At 39.5% G+C, this 21,406-nt stretch overlaps 1 protein-coding gene across 32 annotated transcripts in view; it reads right to left on the bottom strand.

Moving 5' to 3' along the window:
* Positions 1–734: 734 nt before the first annotated feature.
* The window catches only part of rbfox1 (RNA binding fox-1 homolog 1), a 2,011,452-nt gene continuing 1,990,780 nt past the window's right edge, over positions 735–21,406 (bottom strand). For 28 of the 32 annotated variants that reach the window (XM_059654014.1, XM_059654018.1, XM_059654023.1 and 25 more), the window contains 2 exons: positions 2,805–2,880; positions 735–2,429 (listed from right to left, as the gene is read on the bottom strand). In XM_059654014.1, the coding sequence (XP_059509997.1) occupies positions 2,381–2,429; positions 2,805–2,880 (125 nt within the window). In that variant the 3' untranslated portion in view covers positions 735–2,380. Of the gene's footprint in view, positions 2,508–2,804; positions 2,881–21,406 lie in introns of all 32 variants that reach the window. The other 4 variants (XM_059654016.1, XM_048552278.2, XM_048552281.2 and 1 more) reach the window with 2 other exon arrangements.

The following is a 21,406-nucleotide window of genomic DNA, read 5'->3' as shown; positions in this document are numbered from 1 at the left end:
GACTGGCCATGTTAAATTGTCCATCGTGTCCAGGATGTGCAGGCTAGGTGGCTTAGCCATGGGAAATGTACAGTTATAGTAGTGGGGTGGATGCTCTTCAGATGGTGGGTTTGGACTCAATGAGCCAAATGGCCTGCTTCCACACCTGTAGGGATTCTATGAACAATCTTTTGAGCTCTCCTTTGCAAGATAGTTCTGTCCTGCATTCAGTCACTGTAAACGCTGCTGGCAGACCCCATCAATAAGGTAGATTGGCTGAAAATTATTTCACTGAATGCAGAGCCAGCAGAACACCAGTGTGCTCCAGCTCCACTTGAATTCCCTTATCTCCTTTAATTCACTTCTGCTCCCAAACATTCTCTGCTCTTTTCCAAGTGGCCAAAGATCTAACATCAGTTCACAAATAATCTGCCTGAGGATTGGCCAAGCATCTGCCTCGAGTCCAATGTTAACTTTAAATGGGGACAGAAGCCCAATGTTGTGTGTGTCTCAAGCCCATCAATCCTGATGCAAAACTCTTTCAGTGATTGCAGTTAGGGGTCAGCGAGATCAGTGATCCTACCCAACATCAGGACACAAGCAACTGAGTCCAGAAAATGGTCAAACTCCTCTGCCTTGTTCTATGTGGTAGCAACTATTCTGCATGTTCTGTAGTTTATTAGGACTGAGTCACACTTTGAGTAACATTGATAATGTTGTATTGCCGGTTTAAAAAAAAGCAACAGTATCAGTAATTTCAATTTAGTGAAATTTTATTGATGGTTATTGTTCAACTGATCATACTGCATGCACATACGATGACAAAGAGAAAGCCTGGCCACAACACTTTCCAGCAGGTTTTTAATCGCATAGGTATATCACAGATTTGTGGGTTGATATTTACTAAGTGCACACCATGAGGCGTGCACGGTACACATGAGGAGTATAACTAAGAGGTGCAGCAAAAAGGCAGAGGAAAAATTTTTGAAGCTGCATTATTACAAAAAACAAGGAGACCTGTGACAAACACCCCAACTTAGGTACTGTTAAACAGGACAAAGTGAACGGATTCCAGCAATACGCACAGACAAGCTGCAATTTTTCAAGGACGCTCAAACAAGCTGACCCAACAACTTGCTTACATTGCGCTTTTAACACTGAAATGGCCCAGAGGCAGAATCGGCTTTCTAATTTTGTGATTTATTAAAGCATAATAAGTAAAATGCTTCCTTTTTGTGAACACTTTTTTTAAAATTCGGTCCAGTCCAAAAATAAAAGGCCTCCTCTGAAAATAATGTAACAAAATAACACAAGCTGTCAAGCAATGAAAAATTGCTGTTTGTTTACACAACACAGTCATGTCTCAAAAGTACCAAGCTGACGAAAATATCATGATTATCTACACTTAATGATTGCAATACTTGTAAAATGCTTATATAAATCTGAATATGATTATCATGTATTCCATAAAAATGATACGCCTTACAGTTGATCTACTATGCTAATTCTAAAACATCATAGGCTGTGTAATCTATAACTGAACATTTCCACTGCACAATTTGAAATTTTTTTTATACATATTACTGGTACAAAGAACCTAGTTTATTACTTTCCTTCCGACAAAAAGAAAAATATAAACAATGCTTTATCACCATTTTTGAATGTTTTCCCTCCCATAATACAAAAGTCAGCAATGATATCAATAATTTATATATTGGAAGTAATATAAAAAGAATGCTCATTGATGGCCTAACTAGCAGATTTACTTAAATAGACCTATCTATGGTTGAACTGCTGAAATACTGCCTGGTGGAGTATCTTATAATTGAATGGATGCCCCCACTGAAACCTTATGTACAAGTGCTGAGATACATCGAAAAACATAACCTTTGGCTTGAACAAATAGTGAATAATTTAAGACAATTGATAGCAAGATTCTTGGTGCAGTGGTGCCCTCTTCAAACCTATGTAATGCAGATTGACACCCCTTCCCTTAACCCACCCTCTTTCTTAAAGCAAACAAAATTGAAATGAAGAAAAAATGACTCATTTAGTCACTTGCAATCCTACAAAACAGTGAGAATTCCAATGGCTGCTATTCTGCGTCTTTATATCACATATATGTGTGTCAGTGATTTTGGTTCTCACAGTTCTTGTATCTCACAGTCTTTAAATGCCATTAGAAAAGCAGCTGCTTTTGCCAATAATCAGTTATGTAACTTCCAGAAATTAAAACCCACTTATTAAAATACACAGAACAAAATATCTGAGGTATAAGATTAAAAAAATGTAGTATTTTCCTCTTTTTAGAGTTGCTAAAATGATGCACTACTGCATGTATTGCAATACCCAGGCCTTGGAAAAGCTTCTTTTTTTCCCCAGCAGAAGATTTAATGGTATGTCATTTAGTATGGAGCAAAACGGCTGTATCCCCCTCGGTATATACTAGCCTGCAATGAAGAAAGAACGAGACCGACATCATCAGCAAGGCTCCTAGTCTTGGCATCAGTCAAGGGTGCAAAAGCATTCTGAAACAAAGTGATGGATTTAATTATCAAAATGACTAATTATTCCATTAAGCCAAATGTTCAGCTAGGTGATACTCACAAAATTAGAAATATAATAACTAACATGCACTACATTGCCAAGAAATTAAGACATTCATCAAGTTTACTGGAAGGATTAATGTGGCATTTTAGTTGCTGTTAGCACCAGAGACAAATTCAATTAAGTTAAACTGAGGGTATGCAAGCAGAGATTGAAAGAAGGATGATGCAGGATTGAAGCAGCGAGAACATATACAACAGAATTAATAATAATCTTACCACGGCACCAACGCCGTAGGTGGCTGCTGGAGCAAGTGCGTGGTGGTAGGGGTCTGCAGCATAAACTCTTCCGTAACTGCAAGAAAGGAAGGGAGAATCAATTAAAACCATACGTGGAAGAGAAAGGAAGTACAACAAAGCTACAGTATACTATAGGAATCACTTGTTGGAGTTTGACATAAGGTGATGCATACTGATAAAATAATGCAAACAGAAAATACAAAATGTTGAACAAAAAAGCAAAGCATATCTTTGTACCCTGTATATTAGTTCTTAATGCTCATATAGTAATATTCTCATGTGATATTGAATTCTTGAGTTCCTCATCATAAACCAGTTCTCTACGTCCTACTTGTCTAATGTGGAAACATAACACTGGGGACCATGCATGAGGAGACAGGCAGTGGATTTCTGAACCCTCATTATATAGTAAATGAAAATAGGTACACTTTCTGTTTAGACATGGGCGATAATTAAAAAAAGAAATCACCTGAGCTGTAAGTCTCATTGTTTATCACACTTCCAAGAAATTTGTTTCTTGAATTGCCTTACAACACACACACAGAATCAAATATTAGTTATCTTTTTACGTTTTGTTTGAAATGTCACTTTAAATTTGAATCAAAATACATTATACTGTGATATTTATTTGCTACCCTAATGCAAGATGTATGTATCTCATTGGATATCCTGATTCTGCAGACCCCAGCCAAGCAAAGATAATGGGCAGCAGACATTTCACATCACAGTTTCTATTTGTACCCTTGAATAGGCAGAAGACAAATTAGATTTTATTTTATCAATTTAACTTCATTTCATCTATAGAAATGATCTCCTTATACAACACAGCTTAGCTTGGGAAAGTGACAGCGAAAGAAGTGACAATCGAGGATTTGTTTCTGACCAGTCCGGGTGCACCAATGTAAATGCATCAACTTCTAGCACCATGGGGACAACCAAAGGACAAGCCAGTGGCAATCATTGTAATGTGCTTCATCTTCCCTGTAAGAACCTCAGCATTTTCATGGGTTATGGGAAACTTTAGAATTTAAACTATAAAGGCAAGTGGTGACAGCAAGCAAGGCAAATGTATTTCGTGTAGCCAGAAGAACTACTAAGTTAAATATTAAGATGGAACTGTTTGGACAGCAAAAATATGTTACTGCTACTGGCAACCTACATTGAACAGCTCAAATGGTTCCTTGTTCTGAAACTGATTTTTATAAAGCAGTTTTTTTTTGTAATAAGTTACTTTTCACTAAGGAATTTTACAGCAGAAGTGATCCTACTACATTACAAGGCCCCATCAGTTTAATTATGCTATCTAGTGTGGATACTTTTCTCATTGCAAATGGCTCGTTAATGCCTGCTTATCAAATTGATAATTTATTCTCCATTACGTTGCCTTAATGAAAGTGTATTCAGCTTTAACATGTTCCAGTATTTACTGTGTATGAGCTCTGCAGAAATTTGCTCAAAATTACTTAGTGTTATCATTTTAAAATGAGCCATGATACAGATAAATCAATTGTAATTGCAAAGTTTTGAACAGTGACCTTTATTTCACTTGTTAATGAGTAAGGTATGATGGAGTAAAAATTAATATTTTTGCTTGTTATGGATTCAACATTTCCCAAGTGTCGGTATGAGGTGTTGAGATCTGCCAGAGACCTGTTGGTCTTCACTGATTTTACTTATCCTTAGCAACCATTAGTAGTGGTACTGAATCATCTTTAAGTACACAAATTGAGTTCCTTGGTCTGTTTCGAGACATTTCTGCCATGTTCCGATTATTTTTACCAGTTCTATGACAGCTGAATTTGTACTACTTAAGTTGGCTGCTGGAGGCCACTAAAAAATCTGAATAAGATTATGTTTCACTTCTCCTTTTGAGTTGGTTGTATTCCTCCCAGATGCATAGCACCAGAGAGAGCTACTCAAGGTATGCACTCAGCAACGTCACGGCTTTATCTGTTTGTTCATCCTTAGACTCCCTTGAAGGCTTGTGCCTGTAGCAAAAAGTCGATATGTGTTCTCAGACCTTGAAGGTCCTCCAGCAGCTTGCTATTACTAAAAGGAGCTCCAAAGTTGAGTGAATCTTAGGTGTCCAGGTTGCAACCCTTTTTATTATATTCACTCATAGGATGTGAGCATTGCTGATTGTGTCAATGTTCTTTTCTCCCCCATCTCTAGTTGCTTTTGAGAAGGTGATGATGAACTGTCTTCTTGAACTACTGTGGTCCATGTGCTGTAGGAAGACCAACAATGCCTTTTAAGGAGGGAATTCCAGGGTTTTAACCCAGCGACGGTGAAGGACTGGTGATACATTTCCAAATCAGAATGGTGAGCGGCTTGGAGAGGGAGCTAGCAGGTGCTGGTGTTCTCTTGTTCTTCTAGACTGAAATGGTCGTGGCTTTGGAAGGTACTGTCTCACAATTATTGGCAAATTTCTGTAGTGTGTTTCTCAGAGAGTACAAATTGCTGCTACTGTGTGTTGGTGGTGGAGTGACTGAAATGACCCCACATCCACAAACAATCTATCAAGCTGCTTTGTCCTGGATGGTGCCACGTTTTTTGAGTGTTGTTGGAACCCCACTCAGCTAGGCAAGTGAGGAGTTTTCCGTTACACTCCTGATCTGTGTTTTTCAAATGATGTACAGGCTTTGGGGAGTCAGGTAGCAAGTTATAAGCTAAAGTACTCATAGCCTCTGACCTGCTCTTATAGCCACTGTAAATTATAGGCCGAGTCCACTTGAGTTTTTTATCGATGTTAATCCCCTTGGATGTTGATAGTGGGGTATTAAGTGATGGCAAAACCATTGAATGTCAAGGGGTAGTGGTTCGAATGTCTCTTACTGAAGATGGTCAGTCTGACTTTTATGTCACATGAACGTTACTTGCCATATCATCCAGGTGTTGCCGCTTCAGGATTCGAGGAGTTGTGAATAGCACTGAATGTCAGCAAATATCCCCACTTCTAACCTTACAATGGAAAGAAGGTCATTGATGAAGCAGCTGAAGATGGTTGGATCTGGTACACGACCCTGAGGAACTGAGATCGCCAACCTCCAACGATCACAACCATCTTCCTGTGTGCTAGGTATGACCCCACCCAGCAAAGAGCCTTCCCCTTCATTCCCATTGATACTAGGTTTTGTTCATCCTTCTTGATGCCTCCTACTTTGGGCACAAAGCACTCACCAATTTGAATCTGAATTTCCCAAGGTCTAAACCAGCAAAGCTTTCTTATCAGAATATTAGGTTCTTTGTCAGATAAACAAAACTTTTTCCAAATAACCAGTGAAACAGGAGGTCCTCTTAAATATCGCTTGGTAGTTTAAATGTGGCACAAAGGCGGCTTTCATAATGGGTGAATAAAAAGGATGTGGAACACACTGTAACATGTAATTGCCAAATTGCAGTCGAGGACCTTTGAGATAACAAGGCGTAGAGCTGTATTCATCCAGCTGTACACCTTGTTATCTCAGATTCTCCAGCATCTGCAGTTCCTACTATCTCAAGGACCTTGAGATAAATTGTTCAAGTATCGGTTGGCTGATAATGCATTAGAAGATGATACGATGTGACCAATAGCAGGTCTAAAGGTCACATGTCACCAATATAAGACCATCCACAGGTCATATAAAAATCAGATAGTGAAATGCCATTTCTTGAAAACATCTTCAAATATTTGATTACTTTATACATTTCAGTTCAGATCTGTAAAGATGTGAAAAGAAGTAACAGCATTATTTCTTAAGTAACTTAAAGAACCTGGCAACTGATGTAATTTGGAAGTAAAGTAACTGCACAATCAATATCAACAATGTTGCTATTCACAGTTGTAATTTGCCTGCTTTGAGAGTCAAACCAACTGAGATGTTCTTGTTTGCACAGTTTGCAAACAAGCTATTGCACTGATGCAGCATCTTTTGAAAATTTTACTTATTTTTGATGTTATAAAGTTTACTGTTTTTGTGAAATATTTTTCAATAAGACCCGGGCTGGCCTCGCAGTGTAAGTCACTACAGGACCAAAATACTTTGGGATTCTGTTCCAATGACGCAAATGTAGTGAAACCTTTACCTACAAACAAAATCTTGGGAAAGAGGTCATCTTTATGGTTTAATATACTAAAGTGCATCTGCAACTAGAGTTTTTCCTTATCTGTTCACAGGGTGCAGGCATCGCTGGCTAGGACAGCATTTTTAATGTCCATCGCTAATTAAGAATCAAACACATTGCCATGGGTCTGCAATCACATGTAGGCCAGGCCAGGTAAGAATGGTGGATTTCCTTCTCTGAAGAACATTAGTAAACCAGATAGAGACGTGCAAAAATCAGAAGTGGTTGCATTGTTAAGCCAACAGTTTATTAAATTCCAGCTCAGTTGGCTGGATGGCTTGTTTGCGATGCAAAGTGATATCAGCATGGTTCAATCTCTGCACTGGCTGAGGTGACCATAAAGGGTCCCACCTTCTCAACCCCATCCCTTTCCTCTCACCTGAAATGTGGTAACACTCAGATTAAACCCTCCAATATTTGTCTCTCTCTGAGACAACAGCGCCTTTGTCTTCTAGGGTAAGAGTAACTTGACATCACTTAATGCCTGAAGATGCTTGGGATTTTCTCAATGACTTCCCACATAACACTGGAGACAGTCAGAACCTTCAATTATAACTTTCTGTTGTGATTTTACAGAAAAGGTTGAATTCTTTACACTGAACTCTGGCCCATTGAGACTGATTTGCTCATTTTATTGCTCTGGATTGGAGCAAGAATTTCAGACCGTGTATTTTCCACTAATTCTGCAATATTTACCAAAACTGCAGTTGGCTACTTTTTCAAACATTCCACCAAATGACAGAATGCAGACTGTGCTGGTGAGTTCCAACAGAACTGGCTACACCTTGCCACAGTGTTGTCCTGGGCAGGCAAAGCCATTGCTTACAAGGTGAGATGAAAAAGCAATAACATGGGCGCCGAGATATTACTCCATATCTTTTCAAGGCATGTTCCAGTACAAATTCTGCAGAAGTGTTAAGCAGAAATCCCAAGTCCCTAGCTTCCTAAAAAATAAGATGATCAAAGATATAACAACACAACAAAAATAGCAAAGAGGAACAATGGAAGTGAATCATCTCCGCTGCCTGGCTGCACAATAACGATTTTTTACACATCAGTAATTGATATTTTTCGAAATAAGGAAACTCAGCATCCTGCATCTCTGTTTGCTCCATAACTGCAGTTTACTGAGTTATAGAGGGTCAGGAAAGTTCTCACTTTAATAATGGCCTCAAGTGACTTTGGGACACAGTAGAATAAGACTGGAAGCCTTGCAGGAATTCTACCTCAGCTGTTCCAACTAAATCAATTTGGAAATGATTGAAGACCGGTTAGGGTTCAATGCCTAGGCCTGTTACCATTCACAATTGTGCCTTATAACTGAAGGGTAGTCACTTGCATAGAAAATATGAGTAGGACTAGGCCAATTGTCCTTTTGAACCTCCTCCCCCATTCATTACGATTGTGGCTGATTTATCTTACTCGCGAGCCTGTTCTTGTTTTTCCTCCAATGTCCTTTGATCTCCCTATTCCCAGGTGTTACATCCAACTGTTTCATGAAATTCTACAATGGTTTTGCCTTAATTTTTGTCTGTGGTAGAAAATTCCACCGGCTCACCACTCACTGGGTGAAGAAAATTCTTCTAACGTCAGTCCCAAATTATTTCCCCTGATTCTTAGACAATGGCTCCTCCACTGGGAAACAGCCTTCCTGCATCTACCCAGTCTGGTCCTGTTAGGTCCCATAAAATTCTGTGATTAGCCCCTCTTTCTTTGATTGCCAGTGAATATAATCCTAATCAAATCTGGGGCAGCACAGCGGCTCAATGGTTAGCATTTTTGCCTGACAGTGGCAGGGGCCTGGGATAAATTCTACCTTCAGGTGACTGTCTGTGTGGAGTTTGCACATTCTCCTTGTGTCTGTGTGGGTTTTCTCCATGTGGGCAGTTTCCTCCCATAGTCCCAAAATGTACAGATTAGGTGGATTGACCATGCTAAGTTGTCCAGAGTATCCAGGGATGTGTCGGCTAGGTGGATTAGCCATGGGAACATGCAGGATAACAGGGATGGGGTGTGTCTGGGTGGCATGATCTCTGGAGAGTCAGTATGGGCCAAATGGCCTGCTTCCGCACTATAGGGATTCTATGATTCAACCTTGCCGCATGTGTTGGCCGCATCATTGCAGGAATCAGTATGGTAATCACTCACAATCCTTTCAGATAAGGAGACCAAAACTACACAATATTTCAGGTGTGCTCCTTGCTCCTGTGCCATCCCTGCGCTTCAATGAAATACCACACAAAACATGCAATTAGAAGTGGTTACCAATTTAATACAGAAATGAGTAGATTTATTTCTCCCCACATAGCAATGAATGTGACATCACTGAATAACAATAACTCTAATGTCCATATGATGCCATAACACCCGGATGTTAAAACCCCAGCTTATGTTCGTCCCAAGATGGTGGGAGGGAAATTGTGGGGACAGTTTTAAATTCAGTTAATACAATCCAATAGAATGGACAATGTTTGAAAATTCAGGAACCGTACTTTCTATAGTTTTAAGGCAGCTGATTGTTCTGGTTACATTCAGCAAAGTATCAAGATGATAAACCAATGAATGATGGATGATGGAGATCTGAAATAGACAAAATTAGAAATTGCTGGAGAAGCTCAGCAGGTGTGGCAGCATCTGTGGAGGGAAGAGATTTGTTGTGTTTTGTGTCCTGTGTCCCTGCCTTCTTCAGAACCAAAAGTATGGAGCTAGTTTTTAATATGCTTTAATCAACCAATTACAAATGTTGTGGACTTTAGACATTTTGCTTCAAATTGAAGTTTCATTCAACTATTTACTTTCCAAGAAACTCTTTCATTCTCTGCTTCCATACGGCTGTCCAGATTGAAATGTCAATTTTAGTAAATTGGCTAATAATTTATCAACATTTAGCAACTGCATACAATGAGTATGCTAAATTTAAAAAAAAGTTCAACAGACCATTTCTCCTTGATCATGTTTTTGAGATTACTCATATCTTTTTAACTTACTGCATTATTTATCATTGTATATTAAAGCATCTCCATCAATTCCTTCTTTGAGGAAAGAAAACCCTTGTGTTTATGTAGTGCCTATCGCAACTGCAGGTTGTTCCAAAAGCATTTAGCAGGTAAAAGCACTCTTGAATCTTAGTCATTTTGCAATCGGTCCTGCAGCATACATTTTGTGGTTGAAAAGGACAGGCAGGTAACAATCTGTTCTGCTGTTCATAGTCTACCAAGGCACAATAAAACAGGCAGAGAGATTTTATGGCTAAAAGTTGTTCACTAATTAATGGCTCTCTTTTTTGACCACAGTCTATGTGTGTATTATATTGACAGGGCTGTAGAAATTCTGACAGCAGTTATGTAACAATAGGAACCTAGTGTTATAATCTGTACATCTTACAGCACAAGGAAAGGATATGTGTACTGAAATGTGTGCACAGTGTGAAATATCCAGTGACCTATATGATCTATTATGAGTGCAAAGACCTGATCAATGGTCAGCTCTCTCCAAACAGAAGGATAAAGATAGCAGTATAGTATTTACCAGAGATCAGGCGGTTATTCACGAGATTTTACAAGAATAAGGGATGATCCATTCAAGATTCTGAGGGGATTGACAGAGGAGAGGTCGAGAAGATTGAATCGCAAACTAGGTTACATGGTTACAAAGTCAGGAGATGCTCATTTAAAACCGAGATGAAGAGGAACTTTTCATCTAGTGGTAGTGTACGTCTGGAACCCTCTACCTCAAAGCTGCGGAGGCAGTAAATGTTGAAGGTGGCGAATGCCAATAAATATGTTGTCCTAGATTGTGTCAAGTTTCTTGAATGTTGCTGGAGCTGCATTCCTCCAGACAAGCTCCTGATCTATGCCTTGAAGATGATGGACAAATTTCAAGAAGAAAGTTACTCACTTTGTAATTAATAGGCTCATGACCCATTTGTCTGAACAGAGTATTTACATGGCTGCTCCACATAAATAGTTTCAGCTTCCGGTAGATGGTAGCCGCCAGAATATTGATAGTGGAGAATTCAGTCATGATACTGCCTTTGACGATAAAAAGGAGATGATTAGATCCTCTTTTGTTGGAAATGACCATTGTCTGGCACTGCATGTCAAAAAAAATTACTTGCCACTTTATCAGCTGAAGCCTGAATGTTGACCTTGTCTTGCTCTGTATGGATAGGGACATCAAAACATGTCCCCTGTTCTGACTTTATGATGGAGGAAACATGATTAATGAAGTAGCTGAAGGTATCTGAACCCAGATATGTCCTGGGGCTGAGTTTCCCCAACAATCACAACTATAGTCATTTGTTCTAAATATGATTCCAACCAGCACAGACAATTTCATCCCATATTCCCACTGACTTAACTTTGCCAGGGCTCCTTGATATCAAGAGCAGTCACTCCCACCTCATCTCTGGAATTCAGTTCTTTTATCCATGTTTGGGTCAAAGCTTAATGAGGTCAGGAGCTGAGTGGCACTGCTGGAACCCAAGCTGGGTGTCAATGAGCTGTTTATTACTGAATATTTGGGTGACATGGTGGCTCGATGGTTAGCACTGCAGTCTCGCAGTGCCAGGGACCTGGATTTGATTCCGGGCTTGGGTGACAGTGTGAGTTTCTGTCAGGGGCCTCAGGTTTCTTTCCATAGTGCAAAGATGAGCTGCTAGGTGGATTGGTCATATTAAATGGTCCATAGTGTCCAGAATGTGTAAGCTAGGTGGATGGGCCACTGTAAACGTGGGGTTATGGAGTTAGAATATTGTGTGGGATGCTCTTCAGAGGATTGTTGCAGAAGCCACGGCTGAAGGGTCGCTTTCCGCAATGTAGGGGTTCGATGATTCTAAAATTCCTGTTGATAGCACTGTCGATGATATTTTGCCTCACGGTGTTGCTGTGTGAGAGAGTACATTGATGGAGAGCTAATTGGCTATTTTTGTCCTGCTTTTATGGATACACTTGTCTGGGGATATATATACCTGTAAGCATTAGACAGGAGCCTATTTTAGCAAATGCAAGTTACTTTAAACAGCTGAACTATGTTTTAATAGCTAAACATATATTAAACTAATATGGTAAAATTTTCCATATTTTACCATACAAATTCTAAATGTCCTTCTATTTACCTTCACAGATTATTTCAAAACTGGAACCTATCTTATTTGCAAAACTATTAGCTCAACATGGGCCACAGAAAAAATTCCTTTCAATATCTTGTGCCACAATGATACCCAAAGATATTATGTGCCATCTGGAAAACAGCAGTTGTAAAGATCTCCTGTCATAGGTGAAAATATCTTGAAACATTCCTAAATGAATGTATCAAATGTGGGAATTGTGTTTTATGTTATGATAATAAAGCAAGAACAGTGCACACGTTGCAACACAGCAAAATCACCTCAAAGTTACATGCTGGATTATTTAAAAAACACAAACACAATTTTGTCAAACAGAAAGAGCTAGGGGTGCAGGTACGTAGTTCCTTGAAAGTGGTTTCATATGTAGACATGATGGTGAGGAAGGCATTTGGCACGCTTGCTTTCATCGGTCAGTACATTGAGTACAGGGGTTGGGACATCACTTTACAGATATACAAGTCATTGGTAGGGTCACGTTTTGAGGACTGTGTACAATTCTGGCTGCCCAACTCTAGGAGGATGCTATTAAACTGGAAAAGGTGCAAAAAAGATTGACAAGAATGTTGCTGAGACTGGTAGGTTTGAGTTATAAGGAGAAATTGGATAGGCTGGGACTTTCATTCCTGGAGCATAGCAGGCTGAGGGGTGGCCTTACAGAGATTTACAGTATCATGGCGGCCATAGATAAGGTAAACAGCCAATTTATTTTCCCCAGGATAGGCGAGTCTAAAACTAGATGGCATAGATTTAAGGCAAGACAGGAAAGATTTTTAAAAAAGGGGCATGAAGGCAACTGTTCCACACAGAGGGTAGTGCATATATGGAATGACCTGTCAGAAGAGGTGGGTATAATTACGACATTTAAAAAACATTTGGACAGGTACATGCATAGGAAAGGTGTAGAGGGATATTGGCCAACTGCAGGCAACTCATTAGAGTTTAGAAGGTTGAGGGGAGATCTAATAGAAACTTACAAGATAATGTACGGCCTAGAAAGGGTAGACACTGGGAAGTTGTTTCCGTAAATTTAAAACAGAAATGAGGAGACATTTCTTCAGCCAGACAGTGGTGGGCCTGTGGAATTCATTGCCACGCAGCGCAGTGGAGGCCGGGACATTAAAAGTCCGAGATCGGTAAATTCTTGATTTCAAAAGGAATTGAGGGCTACGGGGACAGTGCAGGGAAGTGGAGTTGAAATGCCCATCAGCAATGATTAAACGGCGGAGTGGACTTGATGGGCCAAATGGCCTTACTTCCACTCCTATGTCTTATGGTCTTAAAGGGGACTAGTTCACTCCAGGAAACCTGGTCAGCACGAACGAGTTGGGCTAAAGAGTCTGTTTCCTTGCTGTATGATTCTATGACACTATCACACTCATGACAGACATTTTCAAAAATTCTGAATTTAATAAGCATATTCTCAGACCTATCACCAGCCATTCCATACCCCCACTTCATTTAAAATTACTGAATAAGAACGTAGAGGTAGCAATTTCATCTCAAATTTCAAAAACATACTCATGACATTAAACAGGAGGATATCTTTAATTACAAGGTAATTAAATTCAGTACAACTTCAATTCCCTGTTAAAAGTCATTCTCCAACACAACATTTTTACTTTGATGAAGCAGTGTAGCCAGTTATTGACTGGTCAGAGAATTATTACTATTATAATTGTAATTTTAAGTGTAACTAAGGATTGCAAAACCAACTTTCTAATGCTAGAAATTTAATACCTTTGTTCTTGCAACTTCCTTAACTAACTTTAAAACCTGAGCAGAGATGGGGTCAATGCTGACTTCCCAGCTCCTGCTGGAACACAGCAGGAATGTTATCAATATGATCAGTAGGGCTGTATCATTAATAGGAAATCAAAGAAAGATGAACTCATAGATGGAAGCAAAGGACTTTAATTGTTCATTTGAAATTACCTACCCAATGAACATCTTGCAGACAATAAGGACTGCAGATGCTGGAAGTTAAAGTCAATAAATGTGAAGCTGGAAAAGTGCAACAGATCCGGCAGTATCCGAAGAGCAGGGACAACCAGGGTTTCACACTAAAACCCTTGTCAGAACTGAATTTCTCTTGGCTTCAAATGCAGTTTGTAGCCATTTTACAGTAATTGAAGCTTTTGGAAAACTAGATTATTGTAAAACTCAATACAATGCAACGCGAGAAAAATCAAACACGTCACTTAACTTTACCAGGTTTAGTCATCCGCATGACGATGAGTTTGTTAGTCCCAAATAAAGCTGGCAATCTAGGAGTCTAAACTGTGGATCACTTTCGTGACTTTGAGAGTTTGGAACATGCTTGACATCCAGTGTGGACCTTAGAAAAGAACCGCCAATCTTTCTGGTCCCTTGAACGGACAACAAAGGCTAATTTTAAGCATTTTAGTCAAAAGCATCAATAGTTTTCAACTGCTGATCATTACATAAGATGTGTTCAAACCATCTCAACTGGAAAGTATATTGAAAGATTCAAACTGTACTTTCTCCATTCAGATTTCATCCTTTCGCTATTTAATCTTGTCACATTTTACACTCAGTCACGTTTAACCAAGCATGTGAGTTGACCTAGAATTGCAAGCATCAGGCTGACAAGCTGTCAAATAGATAATGACCATGAAACCAAAAAGGTTGATACTCTTTTTATTGTGTAAGACTCAAAACCGAACACATTCTGGAAAACAGGAGTAATCTGAAGATCCTGTCACACAAACTCTATATGCTTCATAATGGGGCTAACCAGTTGACTTGTTTTACTTGATAGGGTTATAATCATGAAATAACCTTCTGCTTTACTTCTTTAAAAATTTCATTGGCCCTGCATTTTAAACCATTTCTTATCATTGAAATATATCAGAGCATTCAAGTTAGTCATCATCCTTGGATGCTGTTACATTATCATGACTTTGACACATTCAATGTGAAATTTACAGAACAGCAAATCAAAAATTACTGCAAACACTGTGTAGCGTTCTTTAGATAGTGATTATTTTAAGTAACTCAGCTCTGGCAATCCAACAATCTCAAATTATTAAACGCAATTCCTTTTTTTAATTTTAGTGCTTAAGATGAGAGATTGTGAATATTTTATTTTTGATACAATTACTTCCAATAATCAACTTTTCTGCTCTTAAAGTGGGACATAAATTCTGCCCAGAAGGATGAAATTATAGCTTGGCCTCTCTTATAGCTGTTTAAAGAAAGCTGGATTTTTGCTATTCAAATGTTCACCTTAAAGTGCGTAAATTCCTGCCATTGAGTTAATAGAGAAAATTATTGACAGTCCTGAAAAATTTAAACAAAGAACAACATAGCACAGGAACAGGCCCTTTGGCCCACCAAAAATGTGGTGAGTCATGATGCCTTTCTAAAGTAAGAACCTTTTGCCTCTATGCTGTCTATATCTCTCAACTCACTTCCTATTTATATATGTCAAGATGCCTCTGAAATGTTACTATGGTATCTGTCCCCACCACCTCCTCAGGCAGCCCTTTCCATGCACTTACCACTCTCTGTATGTAAAGAAAACAACACTGTCTCTGATGAAGGGTCTAGGCCCGAAACGTCAGCTTTTGTGCTCCTGAGATGCTGCTTGGCCTGCTGTGTTCATCCAGCCTCACATTTTATTATCTTGGAATTCTCCAGCATCTGCAGTTCCCATTATCACTGTCTCTAGTATCTCCTTTAAATTTATCCCCTCTTATTTTAAATCTATGTCTCCTAGTAATTGACATTTCTAATCCATGAAAAATACCCGACTACCCATTTTATCCATGCCTCTCATAATTTTGTAAACTTCAATCAGGTTGACCCCCTTCGATGTTCAAGGGAAAATAATCCAAGCACGTCAAACCTTTCCTTACAGCTAATACCCTCCAAGCCAGGCAATACCTTCGTAAATCTTTTCTATATTCTCTCAAAGCCTCCACATTCTTCTGGTAGGTTGATGACCAGCACTGAACACAATACTTCAAATGTGGCTGAACTAAAGTTTTATACAGCTGCAACATGACTTTCCAATTTTTATACTCTATATTCTATGTAGGCAAGCTTGCCGTATGCCGTCCTGACCACCTCATCCTCTTGTGTTGCCGTTGTCAGGGAACTGTGGCCTGTATTCCGGAGTCCCTCAGTATGTTGATGCTGTTAAGTGTTCTGCCATTTACTATATACTTCCTCCTGTAGTAGATCACACAAAACGCACAATTTCGCATTTGTCCAGATTAAATTCCATCTGCCATTTCTCCACCCAAATCTCCAGGCTATTAATATTCTGCTGCGTCCTCTGGCAACTTCCTCATTATCCGCATCTCCTTCAATCTTTGTCATTTGCAAGCTTACTGATCAGGCCACCTACTTTCCCCTCCAAATCAAAATATATAACAAAACAGTAGGGGTTCCAGCACTGATTGCTGTGGAACATCACTGGTCACAGATTTCCAATCTGAAAATCACCCTATCCATTGCCACTCTTTGTCGTCTATGACTAAGCCAGTTCCTTTCATTCCTCATGCTTGGATTTGTTGTTAGTATTTTTGCAGAAAGTCTGATCTCATCCATTTTCTAAATAATGGCATGTTTTAAAATAGTGCATAACGTAAGTCTTGGTTTTGACCCCCAAAGGTGGTTTCACATAAACAAGGGTGAAAGTTTTATGTTTTTCCATCTCTACAGTTTCTCTGCTCAAGTCACAGCAGAAGATTGGATTAACCCCGGTTCTATCCGAGGTACGATTCATTTTTAATAAAATACTGTCTTAAAAAGCTTGTCCCAACCTTTTATTTCTCTATGTTCTTTCATGATGATGCTGGCCTCCCAGTGATGCCATTATTCTAACTGCCCTTGAACTCAGAGATGATGGGAACTGCAGATGCTGGAGAATCCAAGATAACAAAGTGTGAAGCTGGATGAACTCTGATGAAGGGTCTAGGCCTGAAACATCAGCTTTTGTGCTCCTAAGATGCTGCTTGGCCTGCTGTGTTCATCCAGCTTCACACTTTGTTGTCTTGCCCTTGAACTGAGTGGCTTGCTGAGGCCAATTCAGACAGCAGTTACAAGCCAACCAGACTGTGGTCGGTCTGGAGTCATATGCAGTCAAAATCAGGTTGGAAACAGCAAACTTCCTTCTCTAAAGGACATTAGTGAACCACATGTGTTCGTTGTGACAATTGTGGTAAGCATTAATGACTAAGCTAAGCTTAATTCCAGAATTATTTAATATTGAATTCAAATTCCAGAATCTGCCAATTGTTAGATTTGAACTCATGTCCCAGAACATTAGTCTGCAACTAATTATTGCCCTGGATTTATCCTTTGTTGTACTCAACTTGGAAGTGATTCCTGCTTTTAGGGCAAACTAGAAAAAAAACCCCTTCATTTCTATTATGAAATGTCCCTCACAAAATGTATTCAAATTTCTTATTTCAATAGCCAGTTCATAAATGCAAAACAATAATAAATTCTTTCTGTTTGACTGCGAATACATTAAAGCAAGGATAGATAGGGAAGCTTTATTTCATCAGCGGTCATAAAGTTAGCCAATCAGAAAATTTATTAGCCAGTTTTGAAGTTCATCAACCAACCCATTAAATAGAATAATGCTATGATATAATACATTTTCCACTAGATTATTAGCCAAAACAAAATACATTTCGCTACATAAAGCTTGTATTAATAATCAGTGAACTGGCAAGGAGCCAAAGTGATCCCTGATTAAGTTAATGATAGATTGCATTCCTGTGAAAGGCTTGGCACTTAAGTTGAGAAAACACGACAATGAGGTTCATTTAGAGAGTAACATATCTGCTTACAATGGTAGATTTAATACACTTGGACACATCCAAATTTAGACCCAGTCACATCTTGTATGAACGTTTCTTAAAAAAAAATCTTTAAACGTATTTATGTGATTTAAATTCATGGCTTTTTGACCTGCCAAATTAACTTTTCTGGAGTCATTTGGATATCCCTTTATTTAAGCATATACTTTCTAAAGCATGGAATTAACAATCATTAGTTGCCTCTTGCCATTGTGAAGTTATAAGCTTGTGGCATAATTTACTGTGCTTTTCTCAACTCAACAGAACAAACAATGAGATAACAAGGAGTAGAGCTGGATGAACGCAGCAGGCCAAGCAGCTTCAGAGGATCTCTGGAACAAACAATGATACTTTTTTTCTGAGTCCCAACCCGAAACATCAACTTTCCAGCACCTCCGATGCTGCCTGACCTGCTGTGTTCCTCCAACTCCACGCTGCATTATCTCCGACTCCAGCATTGGCAGTCCTTGCTATCTCTGAATGATATTGGCATTTTACGTTTCACACAAAATCGAGAAAGTGTGGATCCTTTGCCTCCTCGGAGGTGGCAGAAGGACTGGCAAGAGGAGGAAATGATTGGACAAGTTTGTTCTGGAGAGATACTTGTCCCTTCTTGCCACCTTTCCAATTAAACACTGAATGAAGAGGTTCACATGCGACTTCCTTGACTTGTCAGCAATTAAAGCCTTTAAGTGATCAATTAATGGCAACTTAACGGTTGCCAATTGCCACTTTTCCAATGACCTGCTTTATTTATGGGGAGGAAAGATAGCTCGATTCCTCAGTGAGAAATCATGGCAAACTGCCTGAAGTTGTCCCAATCTGGAAGAATTCTGAGGCAAGGATATGGGATAAAGGGGCAGCTTCTGACTGTCTCCAGTCTACTTGAACTCCCTCATCCATGACCTGGGCCTCGTGACAAAAAGGTTAAAGGGAAAAACCTTCTTGGGGCTGAATCAGCTCTGAGTAGCACTTGGCTGATGGACTTTAGGACCTAGAAGGTGCCAGCCTTATGGTCCCCCAGGTCACCGGTATCAAGAACCTAATAGGGAGGGGGGACAAAAGCAAAAGAACTGCTGATGCTGTAAATCAGGAATAAAAACAGAAGTTTCTGGAAAAAAAAACTGAGCAGGCCTGGCAGCATCTGTGAAGAGAAAATCAGAGTTAATGTTTTGATTCCGATGACCCTACCTCAGAACTGAGAACAGAACCAAGGGAAGGTCACTGGGCCGAAACATTAACTCTGATTTTCTCTTCACAGATGCTGCCAGGCCTGCTGAGCTTTTCCAGCAACTTCTGTTTTTTTTCCTAACAGGGAGGGAAATTCACCCTCGCTCACTTCTCCGCTCTTAACGAGCAATACCTTGGAGGGCAATCTAGTGAGCACTCTCAACATGTTAGTCACCACCTAATGCACAAAATAAATTGGAAAAACCTAGTTGTGGTTGAACTTCTCTCATTAAACTCACATCCAAGTCTGAGTTTAATAGTGCTCACTTTTGTAGCAATGACAATCAAATATAAATGTCGAGCATCAGGTAATTCTAGACAAATCTGATGCCAAAAATAAAATCTTGCGCAAATAGCACCCGTATATGAATTCAACATCTTCAGTAAATACGAGGAAAACTGACTATGATTATTGCTTTTAGCAATTTGGGTCAAATCCCCTTCACTTCCCTACTCCTGAGGAAAGGTGAAAGTTAAGGGTAGGTGACATGATGGGGTGGAAGGGTGTGGGCTGGTGTTGCTGTCGCCTTCCCACCTCCCTCCAGTTCACTGGGGCCAATAAAGCCACAGATGGCCCTCCTGCCCACACACCCATTGAAATCCTTCAGTTGTTCAACCAGCAGCTGGGCAATTCACTGTTTAGAAAGGCCATGCAGCATGTCTGTCCTGTTTTCCTACAGCCCCCTAGGACAAAGTCCAGCATTCAAAAGCACTCTATGCCTGAATCAGGAACCTAGCAATGGGAAGGAGAAGCCAACTTCTTGCCCTTGATGCTAATCCCCTTATTGAGCCCCTTCTCTAACAACCCCATCCTACCCCGCTTATCTCCAGAGGATGCCCTGCTGGCTCCCATTGTAGCAAAGACAGCAACTTCTTCTCCCAGACTATTGTCTGTACTGTACAACTGTTGGACTCTGGGCAAGCACCTCAGGGCTGCCCGATGCATTGCACAGGCACTTTTAACATTGCCATTTGACAACACGCATGCATATCTCAGTGATTTTGTGCACAACGTGTTTGCCCTCTTCATGGTGCGTTCTGGACAGCCAAGTGCCTTCACATCTCTGAAACTCACAGGGAAAGTTTTTGCACAGGTCCTTATCTAAAAAAATGCAAGTCCAATGAAAAGGAACTAAAGCATCAATCGCCAATCTGTATTTTTATGAACAAAAGTTAGCATAAGGCAGGTGGACTCACAGTATTTGGCTGTCACTGCATAGGAGAGAAACAACTGAAGGTCCGAGGGTCATGGCAGCACTGCATCATAAGTACAAGCACACGATATTTATTGGTATTTTTAGCATACACATGATTTTCAAAATATTCCATTTGCTGGGCTTTTAACATTTAGTCTCTTGAAAGAGAATCCTCTGTCCAGAACCGGTTATCAACTTAACTTACATCTGTAAGTTTGATTCAAATATGTTTTATCAGAAATAAACAATTTTTCTCTGAGAATGCCAGAATCATGAAATGAATCCATTTCATTCTATTGAATCTATTTATGACACTAATCACTTTTCTTCCTTCATGTCAAAAAAGATCAGAATATTCAGAAATACTGACATTTGGTAGCTACTTTAGTCATTAAGTAAAAGTTATGAACTAATTGTTAGGTGAATATATATATTTCTGGAGTATCATATTCACTGTAGCATTGCCAAGTACCAACGTATTGTTCCATCTGTTGCATTGGGAGATGTGTAAAATAGTTTCAATGAAGCTCCATCGTTTTGAGCCTAAAATGTGAGTATTTTTAATACCAGGGCAGAAGGTATCTTTGAGTAAAAATAAAAACATCAAAGAAATCTGATTCTCAATTAGTTTGAGAAATCAACCTGAATTTGTGCAGTGCAATGAAAGTAAAACTGAGTGAATTGGACAAAACAAAATGGCTACCCTTGCTGAAAGAAACATTGAGAGAAAATTGGGAAGCTCACAGTTCATAGCACATTTGAGTAGTTGAGTCCAGACTGGCTTTCAGTAACTTTCCAAAATGCACCAATGAAGAAGAAAAGTTTAGTTACATCCTCTTTGTTGCCAGGACAGAAAGGATGAAATGTGTTTGAACCTGGGAGCTGAAGGTAGAAAACAGCAGAAACTCATGCAAAATTTTGAAGATAAATCAGTACATATTTCCCATCAAATTCACATCATAGGATTTACAGAAATGAGTTTCAAGGCCTGATGTAGCAATAATATCAATAATTCCTTCGCACAGAATGTGAGAATGAGAAGTAAAAGAAACCAAAACATCCGTAACACACCAAGGTGGTTGATGAATC

Source organism: Stegostoma tigrinum, chromosome 23 (assembly GCF_030684315.1).
Source record: "Stegostoma tigrinum isolate sSteTig4 chromosome 23, sSteTig4.hap1, whole genome shotgun sequence".
NCBI lineage: Eukaryota > Metazoa > Chordata > Chondrichthyes > Orectolobiformes > Stegostomatidae > Stegostoma > Stegostoma tigrinum.
Note: the sequence above shows the minus strand (reverse complement) of the source record. Positions and strands in the feature narration are given on the sequence as shown.